The sequence below is a fragment of the Typopeltis vanoorti genome, chromosome 15, assembly GCF_054136105.1.
Source record: "Typopeltis vanoorti isolate ZY-2024b chromosome 15, IOZ_Tvanoo_1.0, whole genome shotgun sequence".
Classification (NCBI taxonomy): Eukaryota; Metazoa; Arthropoda; class Arachnida; order Uropygi; family Thelyphonidae; genus Typopeltis; species Typopeltis vanoorti.
Window position 1 is genome coordinate 116,179,148 of NC_143563.1, and position 18,147 is coordinate 116,197,294.

Sequence of the window (18,147 nt, forward strand, 5' to 3'; positions counted from 1 at the left end):
AAAAGTAAAGACAGTGCTGATTTGTTTCTACGATTCCAAGGGCATTATCCACATAATTCGTTCCTCCTGGCCAAACAATCAGGAGGAACGAATTATGTAGTTCACTGATGGTCTCAATGGCGAGTTTTATCTCAAAGTTTTGAAATGATTGATAGCAAGAATTCGTCACGTATGGGATGAATATCGTGATGCAGGCAGCTGGTCACTTTTGCACGATAATGCACCATCACGTTGTTTGAACATTGTGAGACAGTTTTTGAGCAAAAACCAACTTTGTGTGTTGGATCACTCGCCATAATAACCTGATTTAGCACCCTGTGACTTCTTTCTCTTCCCCCAACTTCATTTGCTGATGAAAGGAAAGTGATATGACACCATTGAAAACGTTCAAGTGGCAGTAACCACGACCCTCAACAGTTTCCCAAAAACCGATATAAAAAACTCATTTAACAAATTAATTGACTGTGCCAAATGCTGTATCGAAGCTGAGGGAGAGTATATTGATTGAAATAAATGATTTGAATAATTATAATTGGCCTGTGTTTTATTTTCTATCAAAAGTTTTCAGTTTCTTTTTGGATAGAGGGTGTATAATCATATGTAATAATCTTTGGTTTACATATTGAGTGTGTCCATATTTATTTTCTGACAATTTCTGCTGTGAAAAGGGGTAAGATTATTTTAAAATGCTAAAATGGATTAAAGAAAACTTATTGAAATTAAATTAACACAAAAATTTATATTTCAGATGCAGACCAATAATCTAGAAAAACTAAAGAATAACTTTTGGAATTTTGAAAACTGGCAGAGTTGCTCATTTGCCTGCATGGGTTTTCTGAGTGATAGTGTTTTTGCTCACTAATCAACTGGTTGTAGGTTTTTGTATCCCATTGTGGGTATGGATATCTGTGAATATTTTAGTTGCAAAATGAAATTTTATTAACCAATGTGAGATCCTGATCAGGGTTTTTAGATTATCAATCCTTAGCTTATCCATGTTACTTATGTACTATAGCACTGGTGGCTCTCAAGGCAATTTTGATTTCTATTATGTTTATTAACATAAAAGTTAAGAATTCATGATACATATAATAATATGTTGTTTAAGAGATACTTATGCCATGAGAAGTTTCTTCAATTAACACAAAAAAAAAAACACAACTGATAAGTAACACCATTTATTTAAGACCATCATCAGTGGCAACGATAGTTAATTACAAAGCAGAATGCAAACAATACATTGGCTTGAAAAAGTAAGAGCCGTGTGATGATCATTAGCTATTAAAAAAAAACTTATCGATGTGTGATCAAAATAAGAATTTTCCATATCTTAGAGGAAGCAAGGCAGTTGTTCTGATTTATGTTCAGATGATGAAGTAAGTATTTACAGCAGGAACTTGTAAACATCAAACAATATGTGAAACCCAATGGCTTCTCAGAAAGGACTATGCAACAGCTTTTCAATTCCTATAATCCTAGCTCAAATAACAAGCAAACAGTACATCGAGTTCCAATTTCTTACATTTCTGGCATCTCAGCACCCATTTCCAGAATACTTAAGAAATACAATTTAGTGGCTACTTTTCTTCCTATTAACAAATTGGAACACCGTGGTTTCCTTCTTCAAAAGATAAACTCTAACTCTCCCTGGTGTCTGCCAAGTTTCTTGTGACTGTCATCATTCTTACTTTGGACAAACTGGATGCTTTGTAGAAAAGAGAATACAAGGACACCAATTATACATTAGCAATAGTAAATCTGAAAAATCTGGCTTGGCACAGCATGGAATAGATACAGACCACAACATCTTATGGTCTAAAACACGCTTACTTCATTGATGTCAATATAAATTTGAATGCTTGTTCAAAAAACGTGCTAAGGCCTTAGTTCACCATTCTGAACTTAAATGGAACAACTACCGCTCTCTCTCTAAGATATGGGAAAGTGTTATTTTAATCACACACTAATAACTTCTTTTATTATTATTATTATTTTTTAAATAGCCAATAAATTATCAAGATTGCATTGTTTTTGTATAACATCACTTGGCTCTTACTTTTTTCAAATCAATCCATTGTTTGTGTTCTACTTTGTAATTAATTATTGTTGCCACTGATGATGGCTTATAATATTCAAGTTGAAATATATGCCTTAAATAAATAATATTACTTATCCCTTGTATTTTTTCATGTTAACTGAAGAAACATATATACCATTTTTCGCAGACATATCAATACGTATAATTTGACAGCATACTACATGGAATTCTGTTATGTAAACTGGAATAAATACCAAAAAGTAGTATATGGAGAAGCAGAATCTAGGAGAAAGCAGATAATTAATTGTGTGCACCTAAGGCTCTATGCTTAGAGTAGTGCGGTTTAATTTGTACATAAATGATATAGGAAATAATTTGAAGGGAGATATTCAGTTGAATGCAGATGGTGCAAAGATGGAAGGGTAATAGTTAATCAAGGTGATGTAGATTAACTATTACCATATCATACAAACTATCCACACAATCTATACCTTGAACCTATTAACAGACAAAGCATTCACAACTCTCCAAGCAAAAAATCTAGTCTTCATATCCCTACTAACCACACCATTATTGAACTTCCAAAGATGACCCCTTGTTCTGGCTCCTCCAGCCAAGTGCTGAAGGAAATAATTCTATATCATATCCCCTCTTTTTTTCTCATATCAACCAACTTTTGCAATCCACACACCCTCAATCTATCTTCATAGGGAACATTCCACAGACTACTCACCCTCATCTCCAAGAAACCCAGAAGACCAAACTTGAGCATACAACTTAACTCTACTTATCAATATGTTCTTCAATGAACAAGTAATCTTATGGGCTATCTTAGCAATGGAGAGAGGTTGAGAAAATGTGGACTGCAGAGTTAATGCATAGGAGGAAAAGAGGTGACATGATAGAGACATTTAAGTTAGTAAGAGGATTTTATCAGATGAATCCAGATGAGATTATAAAAAGAGTAGAAGGCAAGAAGGGGGGAAACCAGAGGCATTACCTATAGTTATGTAAGAGTGTGGTGAAGAGGGGTGTGAGGAGTAGATTTTTTTACATGGAGAATCATCAGTGAATGGAATGCATTACCAGAATGTGTTGTTAACACAAGGAGTATTTTAAAAATGTTGTCAGTTGAATGAACCTCCTATGATGTGTCTGCAATAATAATATGTCCTCTAACCCTTTAGCTTCATCTATTTCTTGGAGTACAGTGCTCAATGTGATACACAGCTTGTAATCTGTTTATCACAAACTGCATAACTCTACATTAAACTTACACCATTATCTTTTGCCTATACTGATAGCCTATTTAAATCATCTTGCAAATTCTCCAAATCTCATGATTAGCTATTATTCTACCTAATTTCGTATCATCAGCAAACAACTAAATATATCCTATATCATTTATGTACAAATTAAACAGCAATGGTCCCAGCACTGAACCTTGCAGCAAACCACTAGTTACCTGTTTTTGTCTTGATTCTGCCCCTCCATATACCACTTTTTGATATCTGTCTGGCAGCCACCCTCTTATCCACTTAACATGTCATATCCATAAGAGAGTTCCATGTGGTATTCTGTCAAATGCCTTTGTAAAATTCAGCAGAATCATCATATAGCCATTTCCTTTATTTAACTTTGCTGTTACTCTATTATAAAAAAAAAAATAGTAAATTGATCGACCCTTCACAAAGCCATGTTGCCCCCTCATACAGTATCATATTTTTATCCACCCATTCTTGAATTCTCTTTTTGACCAATTTTTCTTACTTTTATCACCACAGCTGAGATACTGATTGGTCTATAATTTGTTATTGCAGTTTAGAACTTCCCTTATGAGAGAGAATTATTTTCCCTCTTTCCACTCCCTTGGAACTCTACCAGAGCTTATTCAGAGGCATTGGCAGTTGCATATGCTTGCAAAACCTGAGCTGATATCCTATCTAATCCCACAACTGTATTTAGATTGAGATTCTGCAATATCCTAAGAACTTCCAATTCATCCACCTCTGTTCCTGCATTAGTGCCTGTCACATATGTTACAGCAGTAACCTCACTAGAATGATATACCCTTGCAAAGTGGTCACTCAGTAACTGGACTATTTTATCTGCTTTTGTCACCTCTTGACCATCATCACTCATAGGTTAATCTTTTATAGTCATTCTTCCTCTTACTTCCACATAACAAAAGAATTCTATGGGATTTCCTTTGGCTTGCTGGGCTAGATTTTTCGCATAATCTGATTTTGCCTTCCTTGACACCTTTCTCTTTATATCCCATCCACAGAATTTTCTTCTGTGGCTCATGCTATTAAGCATCCATTTAACACCTATTTAACCCTCCTTACCTTAGGTATACAATTTAATCTTGCTTCCTCTAGATGACACTTAACTATTTCCCATGCACTAATAAATCCTTACCTTGCAGTATTTTATGCCATGGCACAGATTTAAGCTTCTTCCTAAGCTTGTCATAATCACCTGCCTTGTTTTGAAAAATTGAAAAAATTCAGTTTCCTTCCAGTCTGTATCTTCATAGTTGAAGTACCTCATAATAATCACTCAACCTGTACACATTGGACTAATTTGGTGATTCATGTCTTGCAGAGCATCCAAGGAACAAACAATCGGCAAGATTAAGGAAAATGAGACTGCACATGCAGTTTATAGACCATTTCATACTTTGTTCCATGTACTGCTTGATAGTACATATACAGACTACAGACAGTTTATAAGATCAACACTAACTGCTTAATTGCAGTCATCATCACCGGAAGTATTGAAAAACAAATCATATGGCATTGAACATTGCCATTCTAGTCAACATAAAAAGAGAAGAGAGGAAATTGTTCTTGTTAGGCTCTAAATAAGTCACAGTCATCTTACACATTCTTCTTTACTGAGGGTTGATGACCCTCCCATGTGTGAAAAATGCAATACACATCTTACTATTTGTCATATTCTGGTGGAGTGCCAGCACTTTACATGAGAGAGGAACGAAATTTTTACCTACCTAGCCAAGCCATAATATGCTCAAGCAGATTACATAATATTTTTAGCCTTCTACAAAGAATTTATATAAACAAATTTGACTGCTATTTTGTTTATTTATATGTAGATATTGCATTGCTAAGTTTTTGAGCATGTATATTGTTCACTAGTTTCTCTGTGGCTATTTCTGTACTGCTGTAATTTGCTGTAATTCTATGAGGGTGGGCTGAAAAGTTCTTGGCCTAACAGTGAAAACATGAATTTATAATTTCAAAATTATTTTTATTTTTCAACATAATCTCCCTTAAGACTAATACATTTATTCCAGTGATGCTACAGCACCATTATCCCATCCCTGTAGCAGTTCTCAGTAAGATCTGCATAAAATACCCTTCTACAGCTGCAATCACCTCTTGATTCGAAGAAAAATGCTGACCAACGAGGAAGAGTTTTAGTTTTGAAAAGAGATAGAAGTCAGAGGGAGCCAAATCTGGGGAATAGGGTGGATGTTCCAACAATTCATAGTGCATATCCCTTAATTTCCCATTGCCAAAACACCTTTGTGAGCAGGTGCATTATCCTGAGAAAGAAGTTTTTTTTCTTCTGCAAACCTGGTCTTTTCTCATGAATTTTTCCGTCTAGTCTGGTTAAAAGATTGGAATATTATTCCCTAATTATTGTTTTACCTTTTTCAAGATAATTAATAAACAAAATCCTTTAGCATCCCAAAACACCAATGCCATGACCTTTCCTGCTGATGGAACCAACTTTGTCTTCTTTGGCATTGAACAACTGGCTTCTGTCCACTCTTTTGACTGCTGTTTGGATTCTGGTGTGTAATGGTGAATCCAAGCCTCATCCATAGTAATAAATCGATGCACAAAATCAGATTTATTCTTGTTAAAATGCTACAAGCACTGTTCAGATTTTCATGCGAGTGTGTTTTTGATCTGTTGTGAGTAAGCGTGGCACCCATCTTGCACAAAGCTTCTGTCACTGGAATCAGTTGCAGAGTTCATGCAGAGTTGTTTGCAATGGCTGACCTTGCTGACAGTAGAATGGGAAACGTGCAATGTGGCCGAAATATCTCGGATCAAATGACTGAACTCATTGGCTCTTCTATCATACTATACTTGAATGGACTCAACTCTTTTCGTCTACTCACCCTGATGGCAAAGAATGTCTACACTGCTAATGCCCATGTGTCAATGTGTGTGTATGTATGTATGTTATACAGGTGAGGCAACATACAGCTATAAAGGTGTCTGGAACACTTTTGGTAACAGAGCATACTACTCTCTGTGTCTGCCAGTCAGCCAATTCCCCCCACTCCAACACACACCCATGCTACTAGCTTGCCATCATTCCCATTTGCTCCAACATTTGTAACAGTTTTCCATGTGTTATTCTGTCAAATGCCTTTGCAAAGTCCTGCAGTATCATGGTGTAGTCATTTCCCGTATCCAATTCCACTTTATTATAAAATGTGAATAAATTACTGAGGCAGGACCAATCTTTACAAAGCTGTGCTGCCTACTATAGAGTAGCACATCCCTATCTATTTACCTGTTGTTAGATTTTATCTTTAACAACTTTTTCAATATTTTAATAACCACTCCTAATATATTAATTGGTCTGTAGTTTGCTTTGTCTATCTAGGTGCCACCTTTACAGAATGGAACTATCTTATTCTCTTTCACACCTGCCTGGAACCCTGCCAGAGCTGAGAATTAAATTGAACAACTTCAGAGGCAGTGCCAATTCTTTTGCACATTCATATTGTGAATGGGAAGACATGCCATCCCATCCCACTGCTGTATTCACAGACATTTTTCAATATGCTGAAAATCAATTGTGACATGAGTCTGTTTCACATCAGCAACTGCAAAATTATCACTCAGCAAATCAACAATTTCTTCTGCTTCTGTCACTATCCTACCAGTCATTTTTCCTCTTGCTTGTTTGGTTAATTTTCTCTTATACCATATTAGTCACTATTCTTGCTTGAACACCTTTTCTTTATATTCCATCCACAGCATTTTCTTTTTTCTTTTTGCAGCTCTTGCTTAATATCTCTACTCATCCACTTAATCGCCATTTGGTTTAACTTTCTGACCTTGGATATGCAGTTTGATATTGCTTCTCTCAAACAATCCCTGACCACTTCCCATGCAGCTTCCTAAGTTTATCATAATTACTAGCCTTTTCTTGCAAGAAAATGCCACATTTAGCAATTTCCCAGAACAAGACTGAATAGCCACTCTCCCCAATTGTAGGCAGAGTGTCTATCGTGGTCATGGATATATCTTCTGATGCTATTGCCATATACAACACTCTCTCAAACCCATGCTCTGTTCTATAACATGTTTCAGGTAATTATCCTTTAGCAACTGCATAAATTCCACTTCCATCTTTCCATGCCCCCTTTCCTCCCTCAAACTTATGTCCCCATAGCTGAAGTCTCCCATAATTGCTTGGCTTGCACTCGTGCTAATCTGCTGATGAATGGCATCTACAGCAGCAACCAACAATAAAACCGCTAATCACTTGGCCTATCTAGCCAAGTTCTAGTGGTAAGACTTATACGTTGGTTAGACATAACTGGTAATTAATTTACGGAATTAACAATGCATGTAAAGTAAATTAATTAAAGATAACTTTAATGAATCACTTCTATATTTCGACAATGTCACATTGTCATCTTCAGGAACATAAAGATATGGTATGTGCACTAAAGGAACTAACAAAGCAAATGAGGAAGAAATTAAGACACTAATTTTGTTCCTAAAGTCCTAATGGTGCCCTCTTGCGGGCTAATTTGGTAGTCTTGGCCGTTGGGCTGAAGTTCTCATAATGAAAGTCTCCCAAATTTGGGGCAGTTTCATGCACCCAAATTTGTTGAGGTTAGGAACGTTTTTTAGAGCTGCTGAAGATTCTTTGAATAATCTTTCGTATTTAAACTTGCTGCGATGGATTATTTTTGTCTTCTTCCAACGAATTTTATGGTGGGTATCTAAGGCATGGTCTGCCAGCCCAGAGCGGCTGTACTGGTGAAACCGGATGTAGTCTTGGTGTTCTGAAATCCTGATATTTGTTGTTCTGCCTGTTTGGCCAAAGTAGGACAATTTGCAGCTGCAAGGGACCTGGTATACACCAGGTAGGTCTAGGGGAAGTGGTTGGTCTTTGGTAGAGCGGATAAGGAATGCCAACTTTTTATATGGTCTGTAACAGGAAGTAAGGTCATATTTCTTGAGGATATTAGTTATTTTTTCAGAGGTGCCCTGGATGTAGGGGATAGTGATAGACTTGGTGTAGTCTTTATTGTTGAGGGGGGAGGGGGGTTGTGGTTTTCAGGTTTTAGTATTTTTTGGATTTTTTTGGGGTTATAGCCATTGGCTAAGAAAGTGTTGAGGATGTGGTTTAGTTCCATAGTCAGGGCCTTGTCATCTGAGCAGATTAATTTTGCCCTGTTATATAGTGTTTTTATCACCCCATATTGTTGTGAGGGGGGGGGTGGTGGGATTGCTGGTGAATGTATCTGCTAGTGTGGGTGGGTTTTCTGTAAACAGAGAAAACCAAAGATCCATCAAGCTGGCGGGTGATTAAAGTGTCTAGGAAGGGGAGGGTGTTGTTTTCCTCTTTTTCTAAGGTGAACTGGACTCTGGGATGTTGGTTGTGTAAGTGTGTTAGGAAGGAGTGGAGCGAGTCTGAGCCATGTGGCCAAATAGCAAACACATCATCCACATAACGAAGCCAAATAGTGGGTTTTTGTGGGACGGAGTTTAAGGCTTTTTCTTCAAATGTCTCCATAAAGGAATTGGCCATGGGTGGGGAAAGTGGTGAACCCATGGCTGTCCCCTCTATCTGTTTGTAGAACTTTCCTTGCCAAACGAAATAGCTTGAGTTCATTGTGAACTGAAATAGGGCTGAGATATCGGGAGGAAACTTGGCTTGGATGAGCTCAAGGGTTTCTTTGAGTGGGACATTAGTGAATAGGGAGGAGACGTCAACACTGACCATTATGTCAGTGTGTTGGAGTGTGAGGTTTTCTATACTGGCTTTAAAGTGGGCCGAGTTTTTTATGTGTGATGGTGTGTTGCCAGTGTAGTGTGTGAGCGTTTTGGCTAAATGTTTGGCTAATTTATATGTGGGGGAATCAATGCCATTCACTATGGGACGTAATGGCACATTTTGTTTATGTATTTTTGGGAGTCCATATAATCGGGGGGGTCTAGAGTTATAAGGTTTAAGCTTGTTGGTGACTTCCACAGGCCAAGAAGTGACTTTCTTAAGGAGTCTGTGGATAGTTCTAATCTGAGAGCTGGTCGGATTATATTCAATGGGGAGGTAAGTAGTACAGTCTCGTATTAAAGAATTTAGCTTACCTTTGTAGTCTTTTTGATTGAGTACCACAGTGGCGCTTCCCTTATCAGCTTTGGTGATTACTATTTTTTTGTTGTTTTTTAATTCTTGTAGGGCTGTATATTCGTTTTTGGATAAGTTGGATTTTGGCGGTTTGGCTTTAGTGAGAACACCAACTACATCCAGTCTCACGTTGTTGGCGATATGGATAGGCAGGTTGCGAATTCCACGCTCTATTTGAATCATGATTTCTTCAGCAGGAATCCTTTTTGGAGCTAGGGCGAAATTGTGACCACGTGAAAGTGCGGTGAGTGCTTCAGGCTTTAAAACTGATGACGAGAGGTTGACTACTGTGTTAAGTGGTGGCTGGGGTACAGAAGTAGAAGTCTTGGTCAGGTTTTCGTATTTTTTTACGTGCCGACTACGTATTTTTTCGAATTCCTTTCTTGCCGATGTGCATGATATGTCATGGAGTATCGACCATAGATCAAGGCCGAGTGTGTTAGAAAGCTCTTCCTCTAGCGCCCGTACGTTTTTGTTTTCGTCGGCAAGGAGAACGCGCGTCGCGGTCATTTGTTCTCTTAACAGGGCGAAGCTAGTGCGGTTATAAATTCTCGTAAATTAATGGGTCATGATGTGGATTACAGCAGAAATGAATGAAAAACATTGAATTAAACAACAGTGTAATGCTCCCAATCATTCCAACTGTTATTTAATTGGTTCCTTGTGCCATTTCATTCCATTAAACATTCAACATGAGTTCCAATCAGCACCATAACCTAAAAATATGATTATGGATGTAGTGGAAAATATAGCCTTTGGACCGTAGACGAGATATGGAGCTGAGGCCTTTTTTTCTTTGTCCCTCCATCTTTTTTTTCCTCAAATACTATTGGGTTCTCTTATCCCCCCCCCCCATATTCTGAACCTATGAACTTTCATTTCTCACCACAATGAAGGCTATAATAAGAGTGCTTACTATGGAACTGAACAGCTTTCTACTTATCTAATGCTTACTTACTATCTGGAATTGCTCATGAGGTTCAGTGTTCATAAAACACTGGCAGAGTTTGAACAGATTTGATAAAAAAAAAATACTGAAATTGGTTTGGATAGTAGCATTTTACCATAATGCAAGATATCTGAGAAGGAGTTTGCTGTGCATTATGGAACCTTTGGGAGAATATGATATTAGTCAGCTGCTCTCTACATACAAGCAGTTTAGCTGTGAATATACTTTACGTGCAAAATTTTAATTGCTCATGCCTAGAAAAAAAAAAAAAATCTGTATGTAAGAAAGGTAGTCAACTTCACTTCCAAATGAATGCAAAGTGACCATGCAGTCTTCACTTGAGAGACTGCTAAATACATGGAAAATTTGTGTTAAGAAGAGTAAATGTGGAATTACAAAGATGATGACTACAATGAACTCAAGAGGCAGTTTGGCATAAGAAACTGCTAGGAAAGGAGGTGAATGAAAAAGCAATCAAGGGATATTTAAGGAAAGATATACTAGATTACATACTCAGTCAGCAGAGTGAACTGGATGCTAGATAAATGAGCAACATCATTTTAACCAAGATTTGATAATTTTTTTTTTTAAATTGTGAAGAGTATAGAAAGAGAAAGGTGATCAGCATGCACATGAACAGTACAAAGCACCAGCAAGGATGACCAGCCTGGTAAAACTGGTAATTAGTTTATGGAATTAACAACGCATATAAAGTATATTAATTAAAGGTAACTTTAATGAATAACTTCTATATTTCGGCAATGTCACATTGCCATCTTCAGGAACATAAAGATATGGTATGTGCACTCAGGAACTAACACAAAGCAAATGAGGAAGAAAGCAAGAAACTAATATTGTTCCTAAAGTCCTAATGGTGCCCTATTGCGGGCTAATTTGGTAGTCTTGGCAGTTGGGCTGAAGTTCTCATAATGAAAGTATCCCAAATTTGGGGCAGTTTCATGCACCCAAATTTGTTGAGGTTAGGAACGTTTTTTTAGAGCTGCTGTTTTTAGAGCAATGGTATGTTAAAGTTTGCATAATAAATGCGCTACAAACCACCTTCATGTCTTCATCATCCAAAATTTAGGAAAATGATTCTTGTAAGAAACAAGCCAAGCCATCAATAAAAAATTATTGTTGATGATAGTTTGGCAGCTAGCCTTAACATTGCCTAACTTAGTGATCAAAAAGCAGAGTTACTCTAATCCATTTAAGAATCTAGGCCAATCCTGTAGAATCTCTCAGTCCCTCCTCCATTATGCTAACAGCATATAAGTAGAAAGAAAATTGCCCAAGGCATAAAAGTAGAATTTAAAGTAGCTGTATGTCCATGACAAGGTTAAATGGATGTGTTTCAATGCTACCTTCATCAACAGTGGGATGATAAATGGGGCCTGCATCCATTTTGAATAAAACATGGACAAAGATCTGTTATGGTTGCCTTGCTGTCACCATATTCTTGAAATAGTTCTAGGATCTGTAGTAATACTACTCTCAAATGGACTTCTGCAGGCCCAGAAATACTTCTGTTCAAGAGGTTTCAAAAATCATGGACAGCTTAAGACTGTTCCAGCTTCCAAAAATAGTGTGATGGGTGAAAAAAGCCACAGCAGCTCTCACTGAAATTGCCAGCAAGATGATTACCTTCACCAAAACAGAATTTTATTGGGAGTAATGGTTAAAACTAACCATCAGGACTGTTAAATATACTTGAAATTTTCAGTTTTTTTTTTTTCTTATTATTGCAAAAACAGTGACCAGGTGTCCCATACCAAATTCAAAATGTTTCAAATCTGCTATTTTTAAGGTGCACTCTAGTATAATAAAAATACAATAAAAGAAAGCTTTACCTTAGTAATTTACTTGACTTTATAATAAAATGATATTTGAGCTGGATAAGAAAAATGGCTATAACAGGATACTGCATGGAACCATACAAGTTAGAGACAATGGGGTACCAACCTGTTTAAAACTGATGGCTGATGGACAACACATCAGAGAGTAGTACATAGTGGGGATGAGTCAAAGAGAAAGCAAGTGATCAGTGGTGTGCCAAATGACTTAGTATTTGGACTACTGCTGTTCAGTTTTGTATATTAATTAATGGAATGATGGGGGGGGAGGGAAGAATGAAGGCCTGAAGTGGCTTGAAAAAGTTCCATGTTTGGTCTTTAGAATAGGGTTTCTGAACTATGCAAACATTTTGTGGCCTTCACTCACAAAATGTTTTCTAAAACTGTAGTACATTCATTTAACTACTGAAATGGGTTGGCTAAGAAGATTACTTGGAGTATCTCTGCTGGATAGACTAAGAAACGAAGAAATAAGGAAACGACTAAAACAAGAAATAACAATAATAGACAATATCCAAGAAAGAAGACTGCGATGGTTTGGCCATGTGACCAGAATGGGAACAGAAAAACTGCCAGCTAAAGCTCTGAATACAACGATGGAAGGTAAAAGATCCAAAGGGCAGCCCAGAATTAGATGGATAGACAAAATAAAAGAGGACCTGAAAACCAAATCACAACAAGCGACACCAAACTGGACAGAATTGTTCGGAATCTCCAGGGAGAGACAGAAGTGAAAAGAGTTCATTCGGCCTCATCATCATCCACATAGATGATGGAAGAGAGAAGAAGAAGTACATTCATACTGTGATTAGTATGAATATACTATAGTTTTACAAAATGTTTTGTGGATGAAGGCCACATAAAAAAAAAATAAGTCAGAGGATTACTTAGATCTTAAGAAACATACTAACAAGTAGGGATAAGAAAGTTATTAACCGACTTTATAAGTCTTTAATGCTAAACATCTGGATTACTGATCATAGATTTAGACAGCTGAATTTCTTGGAGATGTTGAAGTGGTGAAAAGAATGCAGAGCAAAATAACCATTAAATTATGTCTGGTTAGCAGAGTGTTCATAGGTAAGAGATGAATTTCATTGCCTAGTGTGAGATCACCATCCCACTTATTAGAAGCCTTTAGTGGCTTGAAGAAGTCCCATGTATGATCTCTTGAGCAAGGTTTCTGGACTATAGAAAAAAATCCTTAGCCCACTGGCAGGGTACAAATGTACTATAGGTTTACTAATAATAACCTTTTATGGGTGGGAACCATGAGAGAGAGAGAGAGAGAAAGAAATAGAAGGTTTGTGGGATATAGTTTAGAAAAGAGGGAATCTAATAGGTACACATAAGTGTGCATATAGAGTAGATGCTAAGTTTTTTTTCAATAAATTATTGAACGAGAAAGACAATGTGGGGCTTATAATAGTGTGTGTAGATAGTAACGGTGCAAGAGGTTTTTTTTTGCTTGGAGAGTGATAAATGAGTAGAAAGGGTTGCCAGAGGTGGTTGTGAGTGAGTGAATGAATTTAAGGTGAGTTATTATATGTATTGTGTGAAATAAAGCTTAGGCCTCCCATGAGTTTTTAGACTCCATGAAGATGGTCACATAACAATGATAATAAAGGAAAACATTGCTTAACACGAATTTTATATGCGCAATAATCAGTTAGCATGATTGAGTGAAATGATACTATTTCCTACTCTAAGCGAGTGATTAATCAGTTAACGCGATTTTATATGTTATGCGAAATTTTACTTTACATGAAATTTTTGTCGCCAAACTGCAGCGAGCAACAGCACTTGTCAATGTAGCAGCCAGTGGTGGCTGGCGACAATCAGCAGTCGACTCAAAGCTATCATCACAAGCGCATGTGCAAACTCTGTTTTCTTGCTCAATCACTTTTCCTTCATTTTGCTTTCATTTAGATACCTATAAGGTTTATTATATTCAACCCCTGATATGGAAAAGAGAAAGACTGATAAAGGAAGTAGAGAAGAAAAGTAATTACATTACAAGAAAAGCTGGAAGTCATTAAGAGACATGAAAGTAGCACTAGTAATACAACGATTGTGCAAGACCTGAGTCTACAGTTCGGACTATGTTAAATAGAGCAAAGAAAAGTTGCTACTGCTTCTTTAAGCATCCAGATCACCCAAAATAGAAGCCATTTAATGATCGAGATGGAACATCTTTTATCACGCTGGATTGAGGATTGTAACCGAAAAAGAATACCTCTTGGTACAAGGAATATTCAGGCAAAATCTCTCAATATTTTTACATCATTGAAAGAGACCAGATTTCGAGAGCAACATGAAAGCTTTACTACAAGTTTAAGATGGTTTGACCATTTTAAAAATCGAGCTGAGCTGGACTGAAGTCGATCACTATTCAAACATCTTTACTTTTTTTTTTTTTTTTTGTAAAAAAGATCAATCAAATGTTTAGACATAAAATAAAAATTTAGGTGATTAACTTTGATGATTTTATCCTCTATTATAGCTTATACATTTTTCGCTAATTGATGGATGAATTATAATTTTTCCTATTGTTTATGGTATTTCACTTAGCACTCATTAATTGGATTAATTAATTGCGTTAATCGAGGTTTCCTGTATACCATTCTAAAATATATACACAGTGTGCTTGTTGAGTAATGAGATAATTATTATATCAAAACAAATAACTATATTTGGAATTGTCAATTATACAGATTCAAAATAATCTCACTCCAACTCTACATAACATTTACATCTGTCGCACAGGTGTTCAAAGGCACAGTAGAAGTCCTGAATGGGAACCTCCTTCATTGTCTGGGTCACACAGTGTTGGATGCCTTTAATTTTGCTGAAGCGCTTCCCCTATCAAGGCACATTTCATCTTTGCGAAGAAGAAAGTCTGCAGGAGCAAAATCTGGAGAATAAGGGGGGAAGGATGTTCTATCACACAGATCAACTTTGAAGCCAGAAACTGCCTCACAAGCAGTGTGTGGATGCAATAGAAACCAGTTGTTGTGGAACAGTTTTTTCCTGACGCATTGCATTGGGCATGCAGGCATTAAATTACTCCTAAATACTGACCATTCACTGTGGATAATTCCAGCAGCATCAATATTTTTGCAATCTGACTTTCTTCTGCCAAGGAGAAGACATTGCATGCTTGCCCTAGCATTTCATTTCTGGATCAAACTAAAAATATTAACTTTCATGACAGGTGACAATTCTTTGCAATACATCTTGGTCAACTGCATGGATGAAATTTTGACAACATGCAACACTGTGCTCCCTCTGTTCATGTGTCAATGTGTGCAGCACAAACTTTGAACAAATCTTCCTCTAGTGTGGATCTCTTTCTAAGATTAATCTTGCCATTTCTTTACCGACACCAAGCTGTATAGTGAGTAGCCTAGTGGTTATTTGCTTGTCATGGGCAACAATTTCCCTAGCTTTTCATCACATTTTCATTTGTCCGTCCATAGCGTGGTTAATCCTCCTTACACTCTTTAAACATTGAAAACCAGTGGAACACCTGTGAATGACTCAGTCATCACCGTAAACTTTTTTTCTTTTTTTTTCAGATATCGGTAAATTTCTCTAGCAGTTTTTCCTATTTTACAATAAAATTTTATCACAGCTCTTTGCTCCATGATGCAACTTCTGACATCACTTACTTCAATGGTTGCCACTTGAAAACTCGAAAGTCAGGTGACAGCAGTCAAAACTGCTATCACCTGATTGTTTTGACAGCAGTTTTCACTGCTAGAGTGTGTTGTAATTGCACCTGCAATTACAACACACTCTAGCAGACAAAACAATAAACATGTTTGTTACTCTTATTTAAAGGACTGTCCTAAAAAAATCAATCTGATTACTTAATGGGCACATTGTGTAGTGTCTGACCTGTAGGTTTCTAGATGCTTTTAGCTTATTGTCAAGTACAGGCAGCTTAAGTAGAGAACTTAATGACCAAAGGAGTACTCCCCCACCCCCTTACAGGAAATGCAGGCTAAAAAAAAATACTTAGCCTGCCCACAGTACATTAATACTGTTAGCAATGGGCCTTTTTTGCTTGTTTGTTATAATGGTAATATTTTTAATAACAAAAAAAAAAAAAAAAAAATACACACGTGTTAAATAATCAGACTGAACAATGGTTTTATCAGCCATTTTTATTTATTTGTAGGTACACCCATTTTGACAAATATGAATCGTCGTTCCAGTACCATCAAAGCATTAGAGAGGCGGTGCAGTACTGTGATTCAAAGAAGACTCTCCCAATCTCAACCTATCCAAGAATCATTACAAGAGAGTGATATAGTACAACTCCGCCGTTTAAGCATAGCATATGGTCCAAAGCCAAATGGCACTTTAAGAGGGGAATACAATACTGGTTATGAAATTTCAGATGGAGAAGAAAGTGTTACTGATATAACAATGCAGTTCCCTTGAATTATAATAAAATCATATCCATGTTTACCTTGACTTTAAACCCTGAGTGGACTACTGATTAGATGCAAAATTGCTCAAAAATAAAGTAATTTATATAAAACACAAGATATAAGATGTGGTGTAAATTACTTATCCCATTCCCACATTTAAAATAATTTAAGTTTAAGCTTGCCACTTTTATAAAACATCCAGCAATTCATGCTGACCAACACTTCATAGCAAAAAAGAAACAAACTGTGTGTGTGTGTGTGTTTTGCATTCTAGTTAAAACTCATATCGATCATTTAACGGCATGAATTAACATTTTAATACCTCCAATATATTGCCTCTGCCAGAGAAGTGTAATACACATAGCAGTCACTAAGTTACAAACCTTTATGCAGATGTATGTAAACATCAATTATGCAGTATATATATATGCAAAATACTTGGTCACATGCATCACCACGTATTCTAGGTAAGTAACTAATTAAGAATGCTGAAGGTCAGTAATCATCAATAGTGTTGATCACAATGGGAAAATCAAAAAATCTTTCAGAGTTTGATAAAGGGCTTACTGTGGACGCCCACTGGCTGGAGCCATTATTTTGAAAACAGGAGAGTTGACTAGTTACTCCAAAGGTGAGAAGAATTAGTGTTTCACATATTTTGGGAAGTTTTATGCAACCAGTCACAGAGAGAGCTGAACTTTAGTGGAATGTATAAGGTTAGCAAGTTTTCTTGTGGGGCTTGAAAGGCATGCAGAGATTTGTATTTCTTTAAGACTGGCTATTTTTTCTGAAGTGCCTCAGACATAGGGGATGGTGATAACATTACTAAAATTTTTTAGAGAGAAGTCAAGGATGATTTGGTTGGATCATCCTTGACTAAATGTCTGTAGGTAGAGCAGTCTCTGAGAATAATGTCCATTTTTCTATTGTATGCACTGATATTAAGAATAACAGTAGCACTTCTATTATCAGCTCTGGTGATACAGCTATCTTTGTGTAGTTTCTTGAAGGCACTGAGTTGGCAAGATGATAGATTTCTTTTAGGAGGCGAAAATTAGAAAGAATGCTGGTGACATCAAGCCTAATGTTAGCTATTTCCAGCGCTAGATTGCAGATAATGCATTCGATGTTGAACATTAGATCTAGTGCTGGTACTTGTTTTGGAGCAACAGCAAAATTATGGCCAAGACTAAGGACACTGACACAGCATCACTAAGTTTTTTTGATGTTGTGTTCACTACAGTATAAAAAGATTGAACTAGAGGTGCAGATTTAGAATCGAGAAGACTGTTGTACTTTTAGATGTGTTTATTTTTTACTTTTAGGAATTCTTTCTGAGCAGAGGCTTCTGAAATATCAAAGAGAATGGTAAAGAGTTCAGTGTTCAGAATACCCAAGAGCTCCGATTACAATGAGTTGATGGCTGCATCGATAGCAGTGAGAATGGTATGA

At 36.7% G+C, this 18,147-nt stretch overlaps 2 protein-coding genes across 4 annotated transcripts in view; one reads left to right on the forward strand and one right to left on the reverse strand.

The window, feature by feature from the left end:
* Nucleotides 1-16,810, forward strand: part of LOC150099094 (chitin synthase chs-2-like) — a 162,347-nt gene extending 145,537 nt beyond the window's left edge. The window contains exon 10 of the mRNA XM_090405809.1: nucleotides 16,440-16,810. Within this exon, the coding sequence (XP_090261935.1) occupies nucleotides 16,440-16,705 (266 nt within the window). The 3' untranslated portion in view covers nucleotides 16,706-16,810. The remainder of the gene's footprint in view (nucleotides 1-16,439) is intronic.
* The window catches only part of gwl (serine/threonine-protein kinase greatwall), a 524,263-nt gene that overhangs the window by 125,748 nt on the left and 380,368 nt on the right, over nucleotides 1-18,147 (reverse strand). The window lies entirely within an intron of this gene.